At 34.8% G+C, this 12,501-nt stretch overlaps 1 protein-coding gene across 3 annotated transcripts in view; it reads left to right on the plus strand.

The window, feature by feature from the left end:
• Window positions 1-12,501, plus strand: part of LOC126923800 (ras-related protein Rab-32) — a 57,820-nt gene that overhangs the window by 18,262 nt on the left and 27,057 nt on the right. Inside the window, exons 1-2 of one of the 3 annotated variants that reach the window (XM_050737641.1) lie at window positions 4,217-4,731; window positions 4,825-6,036. The exons of 1 other annotated variant lie outside the window; for it this stretch is intronic. In XM_050737641.1, the coding sequence (XP_050593598.1) occupies window positions 5,842-6,036 (195 nt within the window). In that variant the 5' untranslated portion in view covers window positions 4,217-4,731; window positions 4,825-5,841. Of the gene's footprint in view, window positions 1-4,216; window positions 4,732-4,824; window positions 6,037-8,245; window positions 8,413-12,501 lie in introns of those variants that run through there. One more of the 3 variants, XM_050737640.1, reaches the window with a different exon arrangement.

The raw sequence follows: 12,501 nt of genomic DNA on the forward strand, positions 1-12,501 counted from the left end.
CAAAACAGAGTATTTGTTATAATTTCAAATAAATTAAACAAATCTCTATCTCTCTCGTGTTCTTTCGACCATTTTTGTCTTAATCTTATCTTTCCAACATCTCGAAGATGTTTCAGATTCGAATAAAATATGAGAAGATTGCTTGGGAAGATTCCTAATCGATCACCTTGCAAAGATATTACCAATATTTGCTAAAATAAGAGCAAGACTGGCGCGTAAAAGTTCGATGATCGTAACGACGTTCAATTCTATTTATTCTTCTTGCGTTTATAAAAATAGGAATTTGACGAAGAATCCGTAATCTAGCGATAACCCAGGCCATGTGAAAGCTCTCTCGTTCGTTGAATATCTTTAACAGTTTTTCACCATGCGATAAGCTGGACGTGCAGCTGATTTGTCGACGAGCTGAAACTCAATTGTCCGATTCGTTTACGGACGACACAGGTAACGATGCAACGAGTAAGGCTTCCGGTACTTGGATCAAGCTACAATCGATACTCGTCGCAATGAACCGACGCGATGGTTTAACAACTGCGTACGCGAAGCGCTGCCATGAGAAAAGCACTCTGCAATCGAGTTGAAATTTACTGACACGAATCGCGATCTGTGTCGATGTTCCACGCTGATACGCATATACGTCACGAGAATGAGGAAATTTACGATTTGTTTGTGGAACGAGCTTGATGCTGTTCGATCAGATGTCTCGGTATAGAAAAATTTGTATTTTTAATTGTACGACTGTGCAGAGCAAGTACAGTGGTGTGTACTGTGCACGCGTTTAGGGTTGAATTATTGTATTATAATCAGATGGTAAATATACCAGGTATGTAAATATGAAACCGGAATTTTTGTATAGAAAATACACGTTTATTGTATGAAAATGATTAAAAATATTTTATTCGAAGTATTGCCCATCGCTAGCTATACATTTTCACCACCTGTCTAGCAATTGGTGGATGCCACGCCAAAAAAAACTGTCGCTCTTTTGAGGCAAACCAGTCATCGAGCCATTTTCGTACATTTTCGTAAGAAGTGAAGTGCTGGTCAGAAAGTGAGTGTCCCATCGATGCAAATAAATAGTAATTGGACGGAGCCAAATCTGATGAGTAAGCTGCGTGCGAAAGTATTTCCCAACTGAACGCTTCAATCGTTTCCTTGACCGGTTTTGCTGTATGTGATGGTGCGTTATCATGAAGCAAAATTACTTTTTGTTGCCTTTTTTGATATTCTGGTCATTTTTCACGCAAAGCTTGATTCAAATCGATCATTTGTTGTCGGTAGCGCTCAGTATTAACGGTTTCGCCAGGTTTTAACAGCTCATAATAGATCACACCCTTCTGATCCACGTTCTTCGATCCTCGCGTCAAAATTGCCACTTCTGAATTTTTTAAACCACTCAAAGCACTGTGATTTACCAAGAGCATGCTCACCGTAAGCTTCGACAAGCATTCGATGCGATTCTGCAGCAGTTTTCTTCAAATGGTAACAGAAAATCAATGCTGTCCGCAAATCGTAGTTTCCAGGCACAAAATTCGACATGTTCAACGCTATTACAAACTATGCTGTTGTATGAAACTTGTATTGTTCTGAATCGAAAATGTTTGTGAGATGCCAGCAAAGACTTTTGGCATCAACGACGCAGTTTAGTGATAACTACATTATCAGCTAGGGCCATTTATAGGCAAATTCCGGTTTCATATTTACGGACCTGATACACGTGCAAAAATTCGTATCCCAAAATGACGAGAAAATAGAACTTTCAGGTGGAAAAATTTGTTTTTTAATTACACACGTATGTAGAGCAAGTGGTTTGGGGTGTACTGTGTGCACGTTTTGCGATTGAATTATTATAATTACATGGTGAATATACAGGCGCAAAAATTCGTACCTTAGAATGATGAGAAAATAGAACTTTCAGGTGGAAAAATTTGTTTTTTAATTACACGCGCGTCTAAAGCGAGTATTTTCGTGTGTACTGTGCGAAATATTATAATTAGATTATGAATATTTATGCAAAATTTCAGATTCTTATAAGAAGAATAAAACAGTGGATCTTGAGCAGAAAATGTTGTCCTATCTACTGAATGTTGTAAAAAGCACTGTACTTCGTATGTGTTTTTGCATATTAAGTGCATCCAACGCAAGAATGCATAGAATTTCACGAGTCCACAATTTAATTGTAACAACAGCGGAGTTTATCGTGTCAGGTTAAGCAACAGTCTTCTATAGAAATTAATATCTTCATTTACGCACCTTTATGCAATTCAGTCACTTGCGTGAGTTTATTTTCAGTGTTAAAGTATAATAAAGGGCGAACGATACAGAATTGAATTTCAAAGTTAAAGTTAAATTTCCAACTTGGTTTATGGAATTTATTTAGTTTGATCGAATGTAGTAAATTGAATTTAATTCCTCGACTTGTGGAACAATAAGGTTGAAATAATCTTCTGTAGGTAAAATATTTCTTGACCGTGAGGCCGAATAAACACACACTCACATACATGTCTATATATTATTATATAAATTGAAATAAATTCGTTGATAATTGTTTCGCGGTGAAATATCGGTTAAGACGAGGATTGTGAATGGAAGTTGACGAGTCATTGAGAAAAGTAAAGAATCAGTGAAAATAGAGGACTGCATAGAAAATGTACACGATGACAGTGATAAAAAACAGGAAACAGATAAAATGAACGAATGACAGGACAGAAGTTGCTTACGTCAAGGGAATTTTATTTTCATGAATATCTGTTTTTGAAATCACTAAACAATTTTACAAGGCTGAATTTATAACACATCAAATGTTAGCGTAAATTGATAAATAAATGAATTGTGAAATTATCGCCTGGTGATTAGTATTTTTAGTCGTAGCTCGGCGCGATTTTCTGCCAGTGTTTGTGAAATTTTTAAAACACAGAAAAATGTATAATTTTCGAAGAATTTCCCGATTTATCGCAAAACGATAAAATACCATAAAATATTGTCAAAATGTGCGAAGTTGTTCGACCGAGTTCTCGTTATTTTCGAAATTATGGCATTGAATTTTTCTTATCCCTTAAAAATTGAGACACGACGACTGCTTATGAGAACAAAAAAGTTACTGCGTTTCTGTATACTACTTGCCTTTGGCAAAAGAGCTTTCAAGCTACAGCGATTTTAAGCGTTCAAAGGTTCGTCGGACAAGTCTGGCACTTCCAGCGTTATTTCGTCTACGTGAGTTAGACCGAAACTCGCGATCCAGACTTTTATTTTCATCTTCTTGCTTCTAGTACTTTTTTATATCTAGCCAGTGTTTAGAATGATTGTTGTTTGGTTTTGTTTTAAACTGTCTTACTGAAAATTTGACCGATCTTTTGTTGATATTTATTCTCTAATTTATTAGTAACTTTAGTAATTAATTTGGTAATTAATTTATTAGTAACTTTTTAATCAATCGAAAATTTGAAGTTTCAAATCTTATTGTTTTTCCCTCAAAATCTGAGGAGGAGTCTGATTAATCTGCTCCGAGTTTTATCGAAATTTAAGACTTAGAATTCCAAAGAAGATGTTGGAAATTTCACTGAAATTCAAGAATCGGAATTTCATTCAATTCGCAAACCTTGCCAAAGTCTAAGAATCAAGACATTCTTTCACTTTCAAAGTTTGAAAAGTCAGGCTCGAAAGTCCGGATCTAACTCGATGGAACGACTGCAGCAAATCTTCAAACGTTACAAAAATTCAGGACTTGTTCTGTTCAGAATTCCCTCCAAGCTTAGCTAAAATTCAGCACTTGTTAAATTCACGAATTCTTCCTTTCGTCAGGATTTAAGACCTCTTCGTTTCTTCTAAATTTCAGAACAATTCTGCCCATCTTTGACGATTAGAATTCCCTGTAAATTTCAGAAAAATCCAGGACAAAAGTTCAGAACTTCTGAAATACGGGCTCTTCCTACAAATTTTCTCGAGAATCGCAGAAATTCCTGCAAATCTTTAGAATATTCAGGCCATCCTCGATCTAGAGCCTTCATCGGCTTCAAAATTCAGGACTTTCCTCACATTCGGAATTTTCTCCCATGTTAAAATTCAACATCGATGATACTCCGACGAACGTGATCTCGCGAAACGCGTTATAAATATACGTCGCTCCTCCCAAAACCCAGAATATTCTACGAGAGATATCGCTATTCTATAGGCTGTAGAAGAAGATTTAATAATAAGATAAGAGTGGCCACGCGACCGATTTGTGCGTCTTGTATTTCCGCGCATCGAAAAGAAACTGTGGCTGCACGACGACGCCTAGGCACCATCATTTTTTTCTATCGTCAACAGACGATAACGTGTCGCCAACGATAACGTTTCCCAGACTAACCCCGGGACCAATAAATGCTGGGACTTTGCCTCCGAGTAGCGCACAATCCACGCGATCGTTTCACAAATTCACGCTTCTCCCACGCATCTCCTTTTGCCTCTTCTTCAATTCCGATCGGATCCAGCTCGTTCCATCATCGACTGGAACGCAGACCTTCGAAGCTAAATATGAAGCAATCCTGGAAGATTTACTTATTCGAAAATATTATTGATATTTGTAAAATCCACGAATTACACATAATTACCAAGTAATTTAATTTGCCGAACGAGTAGTGTCTGAACGTGATATCGAATTGAACCGGCGTTGGTGGCTGTTGGTGCGGATCACAAGATTTTTCGTGAACGTTCTGTGAATTTTGGTGATTTATTGATGGAAGACGATCTGTGAGTATTTTCAGAATTTCTATGGTACTTTTAACTGAAACTAGAGAAGTGTTGTTTATGGAGATTTTGTGTTCTTTTGTTATTTGATATCAGTCAGTAAATAATTGGCGTTTGGAGCGCAGAGATAATCAGCTAATATCGAATGATCAACTTTGTACTGTTACAAAGTGAATTTCCCAAATATTGTTGGACTGATAGCGTTGCTTGAGCGAACTGGAGGACCGTCGTGTTTAGAAGTGATAGTAGACGCTATAGTATAATAATTTGAACCTTGAAGCTGTTCGAATGATCACCGGTGCTCTGCGGAAGATAAAAGTCGAGGAAGGTTTTGTTCCGAGCTTGTTTTAAGGAAGTTTTCTAAGAAGACCATATTGAAAGGTTGTATTGCTTCCTCGAGAGTAAGTGTTGCTTATAATTGTAGTAGAAAATAATTGAGAATCGAGCAAAGTGGCAGATATAAAATATTGAAAGTGCTATCAGAGGCAATCTTTTTACTGCACAATTGAAAAGGTAATTTTGTGTACTGGTAAAGAGTTGAATTAAATATCGAAACTCTACCAAATAAAATTGGACGGTATATTAAAATTGGAGCCTCTCCAAATACGATGCTTTGATCAAACTTACAGATATTCCAAATTATTAATAATATTTTACAAAAAAAAAAAAGTTAAAGAAGAACAAATATTCTACAATATCGAAACTTATCGATACAGTAAAAACCGGTTAGAGCCACTCTAAATATTGCACAGCTCCAATCAAAGTAACAGATATTCAAAGTTATCGATAATACTTTATCGAAGAAGAGTCAAGAAAACGTGTATTAAAGAGAAATTCTACAGAAATCGAATCTTATCGGTATACGACAAAAACTAATTAGAATGTCTTTAAATATACACAGACCGTCGTAAATGTCGTAACGCTAAAGATTATAGAATTCTGCATCGACGTAGAAACTGATTGAAAATATCTGCGCACATCGAACGATAAAAAATATTGAGATTTTCGTGGCCTTTTCAAGCCACTGGTTACCAAGTTAATTACTCGCAACCGATTGAACATAACGAGATATCCATCGGAAGTATCAGGACGTAAAGTTGCTCGTCTTTGAAAATGTTGGATCGTAACGTGGCGTTGGTTCTTCGGACCAGACAAGACAGGACTGAAAGACGTTTGAGGCACAAAAAGGAGGCGAATCCGCCACCGATGGAACCACCGCCGCAGTTGCTCAATAACAATTACCTGTACATCGATCTGAACATGAACTTCAGCGAGAACACTAAGCAACAGCCAACCAGAACGAGAAAGGTAGGCTTTTTTTGGTATTGCTACTGCTATTTTCGTAAAAATCTTCAGATTTTCTTCTGTCTTTGTTGGAATATCAATTCGTTTCTTGCGTTAATTAGGAGAAGGATTGATATTTAGGAAAGAATATTTTTTATCTGAAGGTAACAAAAATTTCTTTGAGGATGATCGCTTTGAGGCGATAATAAATTTATCGAAATATGAGAATTATAAATTCGTTATAAGTGTATGGTTATCGAATATACTAGACTGTATGGATTATTAAAAATTTTTATTTGAAGGTAACAAAAATTTCTTTGAGGATAGCTGCTTTGAGACGATAATAAATTTATTGAAATATGTGAATTATAAATTGGTTATAAATGCACGTTTATCGAATATATTAAAATGTATAGATTATTAAAATTATGCTTTTGGAAATACAATGAACTTTAAGAAAGGAATAGAGGACAGAGTGAATAAACTTGATCCCATGGATAAATAGGATGCGTGAGAAGAAGAGTATCATAGATGTGTTCTCTAAGACCGAGTTATTTCACTTTCTCCGACTTAGTATCGCCGTGAGAGAATCTCGGTTCAATGAAACCGAGCGAAAATAATTAGGTTTAGAGGCGCAGCCGGAGAATACCGGAAACGGTATAATTCGTTTCGTAACAGCGACAATTTGACATCTCTTTCCGGTGCCATTATTAGTCTACCGCCAGTAATTAACCGCCTTGTCAAACATTTATCGCTATAATTGCCAATAAATCAAACGTAAATTATCGAGGATTAACTGTTCAAGCGGAGAAGCTTCCTGGTATATTTTCTTCGTAAAAATAATTACCACTTACAAATTGTTAATTCTTTTAATACAAGAAAGTTGTACAAGTAGCTGCTTTAGAGAATTGGAATTTTACTTTCATCTAACGCACATAAATTCTGAATGTTCAAGTTGATTTTATACAATTTTTGTGCGGTTAAATATTTTGGCGAATTTTTGTTTTTTCAGTGAATTATTTCTAACTCTTTCGAGATAGGATTTTCTATTCTTTGTGTAAATGAATGTATGCAGTAATATGATGATAATGATTGAATACACTTAAATTCGAAGGAAAAACGTGGACCAAGCAGAGCTTTAAAATGGAACATGTAGATTCACTCGTAACGGGATCTTATGGTCCAATAAGTTTTAAGAAAATTGCATTTTCAATGTTACTTTAGAACGTAATGTTTCATTAGTCCTGAAATTATGCTTCGAAAATAGCTTTATGAAATATGTATTAACGATAGAACCACGAGACACGATAAGTCCAGAACGATCCTACAATCGAATCGATTCTTGGGTTCACTTTATAGAATAGAAATTCTTGTAGGACATTTTGTAGACATTATATGATTTTTTAAAGCTTTTATGGAATATAGATCTTTAGGGATCTAGAATTTTACAGATTTCATAGAATCCAGAAATTGAAATTTTATATTTCCTCGAAAGGAATCTTATAGTATCATTTATTTTTATTATGTAAAAGTCCTTGTTCGTATTTTACAAAAAGGAAGTTAAACAAGGTATCAAATTTCCTTTATTGTCTATACAAAAATACAAAAATATTAAGAATGGATAATTTAAGAGTGATATTTCCATTATAATTCCATCAAATTTAGCGTACGAGAGACGAGACAAACATAAACGCAGGACTATCGTCTTCCGTCTTTCCTCTTCGTACGTCAAATTTCAAAAAATTAAGATTGAAGTATCTTTCGAACGAGGTGTCTTCACGCACAACAAGTACCTTGATACTTTTGTGCGGAGAATAAAAAAAAGACGCATCAATCGATGAAGAAGAAACACCGACAACCTTGAGATTGCTTCACTTTTCCCGGAGAAGGTTCTTCGTACAATCGTAAATAAGGCAGATCTTTAGGTGATCTGATTTACATTGAGACACCCTGTATAAGAGTGCATGCGCCTGGAGAAAAAGGACAGTAGCCTAGAATAACGAGACAGAACTTGTAGGATGTCTCGTCAGTCAACAGTCTCAGATATTCATAGGATTCTCCCCTTGGAAGCAACGAGGCTGCACGTCGCTCGTAATTTGGCTTACTGTCAACCTTTTAGCGGAGCTTTCACCGCCAGCCATCCTTCTCTCTTGGTTGCTGTCGAATCGCGAGCAGACGAATCGCCATTGTGGTCGCGAGAATGTAAGTTTTCAACGTGACTGTACGTAGTACATTCTCTAAAAATTCATCTGTCTGTTCTGAGGCGCTTTGTGTTCGTAGAAATATACGGTAAAATATAGCGTGGTCAATTAAAAATCATTGCGCGCAACACGTGTCAGACAAACGTGGAGAATCACAACGACATGGTTAATTTGAAACTATGGTGTGCGGGATGCGCAGGTATTTATTTCCGAGTAAATTTTGCGATCTAATTGTTTCTTTTTTAATTCTGCGGTAAAACGCGATTGACATAAAATTCCTAAGGTTTCTTAAATTCTTGAGATTCCTAAAATTAGATTAGAAAAAAAAAAAGGATTTTAAGGTTTCATTGAGAATTGGAATTGCACGGTGCGCTGAGATGTCATTGCGAGAACGTGGATGCCGAGTGGCGAATGAAATTAGCCTGTTGTAGAGATATTTTCTTAAATTTATGACAAATAATCGGGAAACTATTTTTAATAATTTCTTCGGCCATTAACAACGAGAGAGCTAATTTGAGTTTTATTATGAAATTAGCATCGGGCATCGTGCGATTAACGAAATCTCACGAATCTTCTTCTAACTGAAGCTATCACCTTAATTCAATCTATTTGATAACGTTATCTGACTGTTGCATAATTTGATTTGCCGCTGTTTCCAAGATATGCAACCGGATGCCAAAATTTCATAAACTCGCTCGTAAATAATCGCTCGCAGTTCTTTATTTCCGCTACGCTCTTTCTTTTTTGCATGCTTTCGTTCTTCAATTCGCAGATTACTTACAGAATCTTCCTCGTTAGATTAATCGGACAAAATAGTCTAATCATAATTCTGATGAAACGTTACGTCATATATGTATTTATAAAACTGCTATCTTTTCTTTGGCTTCTATCAAAAAACAAGCTAAAAAACAAGTTAATTCCATGAAAAATCATATTTTTATTATTTCATGTACATCTGTGCTTACTGAAGAAACATTATAATATTCGCTGTTATTTCGATTGCCTACATTCGATGAAATATTTGAAGAAAAATGCAGAATTAAATGAATCGAGATCGAAAATTTGAACAACATTGCCCTTTTCGTCGGTTTTTCTCATCGATCACGTATACTTTGAATTGCGTAGATTTCTTTTTATAGAGAATTTATAATTTTGTCCAACTTGTAGAAACGTCAATCGTACATCGTACGTTCCAATATATACGTAACGTAGGTGTAGGTTCTTGCGAGTGTTAATCCTCGTTAATTTGCGATTACAACACTCGTCCCTGTTCCCTGGAGATAATCCCCTAACATTCCTGTGGCGAGGGAATTGCGTCCGCAATTAGATTTCAATCGACCGATTTCGAAAATCATTTTTATCATTTACTCTCGCCGCAGTAAAAGTTTGTCGTAGCGAAGTTACGTGAAGATGTGATAGAGATATGGATATTATAATTTGCCGAAGCTTGGAAAATTCACTTTAATATTTTCTTATATAGAGTGAAACCTTAGTAACGAGCTAATGATTCATTAAAACTTGTACCGTATTGTGTTGTATTGTATTCTATCGGGACTCATACCTATTACAGCCTGTTAATTAAAATTGGTAAATGTAATAAAGTAAAGCCACGAAAATAAGTTTCATTTTGTTTTTGTACGATGTTTAAGTTTAAACTGAGCGATTGCTAAAATATTGGTATTTATTTGTACATCTTATTTTGCCTTTCGACTTTGAAAAACAGAATTTGCGATTATAATTTTTCTTTGAGGAAACGATATTAATTTTGCAAAATAAAGGAGAGAAGAGAACGACAGCATTGACTTATTTTCAATTAAACAACTTAAGTGATTTTGCTTACTTAAAAGAAACATAAGATAAAAGTTCTCCTTATCGTTAAAATTGATAAAATATTGTTATTTAATAAAAATAAATAGATGATGCATAATAAATAATAAATAAAGTATTTAAGGTATAAAAAAATATCGTACGGACGTTGGCTGAAATGTTTAGAAATAATAAAATTAAGTCCAATGAAAATTTGAAAAATATTTACGTTTATACTCTTACTTAAAAAGCCTAGATTTCAATAGAAAAGTTGTATAACTAACTGCATACTACTCGTAATTCGTAGAACTAAAAGAATATATTTCGAGAAGGGTAATTTGCAACTGTTATAAGTCAAATTGCGCCGATGCAAATGGCAGGCTGATTGCAGGTAGACAGCATTATACCTAATAGTCTTTCAAGTTTCGTGAGACTTGCGAATTTGGATCAAAGATTTCTTCGGGTCAGGGTTTCAAAGCTAATAAGCCTTAAAAGGTCAAATGGTTTGGATGGATCGATAAGTGGTATAACGGTTGTTAAACCAAGTGAATCTTATTCTTTGCTATTCAGCTGTTTGTGTCCATTTTATTCGCAATCTCAATAGTTTCTTTGATAATTTGTTTGATAGTCACACAGAATTTCGATTCAAATACAAGATTCTCTAAATCGGACGAAAAGAGACGTTGCTCCGATTTCATGGAATAGAAACTTTTGCACGACATTTCGTTGAATTTTGGATTTCAAACATAAAAATTGGAATTTATCTGGATATCACAAAATATAGACTTTTAAGGATCTAACGTTTTATGAATTTCATGGAATATACATACACGTTGCGTAGATTTTATAGAAATATTTTTACGTTTCCAACAGACTTTAGTTCTTTTTCGAGTCGTAATTTTCACTGTTGATCACGAACGGTTTCACGCGGAGAAAGGGAACTCTGTTTTCTCGTGCAAATCCATAATCACGCTAGTTTACTGTCTAATTAATATTGTCAGGCTCGAAATTTTTCTTTTGATCGGCATACTATGACGAATTAATGGGGCATATGGCGATCATCGTGATCTATCGATCGTTTGTTCCTTAGAACGTTCTTTTCTTCATTTCACGCGCGTTGACTTGGAAACCTTCTCTCTTGGCGATAAATTAACGAAAATGTTTCTAGCATCATCGACATCTGCGATAATTATTCTTATTAATATCTCGCGATTCGTTTTGCAAATTTCGATAATTCTTTGCTTTACAAACGAACTTTATAACTTCTGTAACTGTGTACTGAAAAATGCATATCTTGAAATTTCTAAAATATTATTTTGCATGTTTCACATGCTTTGGGAAGTCACGAGCTCTTTCTATCTTGTTTCAAACATTTTTGATTTGACATAGTTTACAAACTATAGCGCTCGTATGTCCTTTTTTTAAGTTTATGGGACAATGCTCCAATTTCGTGAAATTGAAACATCTGCATTTTGAAATTATATTAAATGTACACGTTTGTAGCACAGGCTTTAAGGCTCACTACAATAAACAAATAATGATAATAATAATTGACAGTAATAAATAATGCTTTGTAAGTTCATATGAAAAGTCTTCGACTGAATAAATCCGACATTTCTTTTCATTAAAAATAAATAACAACGTAAACGATAAACATATATTATCCGTAATTATCTACGATTCACATATTCATAATTATCTAACAATAATTCATAGTTGTACACGATGTTTCGCGACTAGCCAGGAATTCTATTCGCGAGGCAAACTATTTTACAGTTGAAATCAGATTCAAAGGAACACGCGGCATTTCGAGATTTAATATGTTCATTTTCCATGTTCCCTTTCATCGTGCACATATTGTTGCGTGATCAATATGCATATTATGCGTCGCATAATTTTACCATTTGATTGATCAACTTGTTTGTAATCTTGAAAACGATCGTTGTTTTTCGCGTAGAAATAAGCTTTTGCCATTAGTACGCTGTCGATGAATCATTGACAAACATCTTCATATGGGGAGGAAAGATTGTTGTTTCTCTGTCGATTTGCATAATCGTTTACGTGACACGTTGTTCGATCTTCGTTACGAAGGCAAATTAAAATTCATATCTTCGTAATTAACGTGGAAAATTAACGTAACGCAAACAGACTGCAAATTATAAATTTGAATTTCGTTCTTAAATGTTTTCTAACTTTGTGCAATAAAAAAGTTGCTCTTTAAATGTAGAAACTCTAGTTTCTACTATCTTAGCTTACAATCACAAGTTGATATGATAATTCGTATTAGTTTGTCAAGAGAATTTATTAGCATCGACAAAATCATTTTTAATTGTAAAGGGACAGTTACAAAACTCTGAAAATTAACAAAATTGATCTATATACGGCGTTGATTAATATGTCGATTATTATATTGATCAAGGAACTGCGAACGTTCTAAGAAGATAGCATGATTGTTAATCCTGCAAGTTCTTCTATTATCCTT

This window comes from Bombus affinis, chromosome 14, assembly GCF_024516045.1.
Source record: "Bombus affinis isolate iyBomAffi1 chromosome 14, iyBomAffi1.2, whole genome shotgun sequence".
NCBI lineage: Eukaryota > Metazoa > Arthropoda > Insecta > Hymenoptera > Apidae > Bombus > Bombus affinis.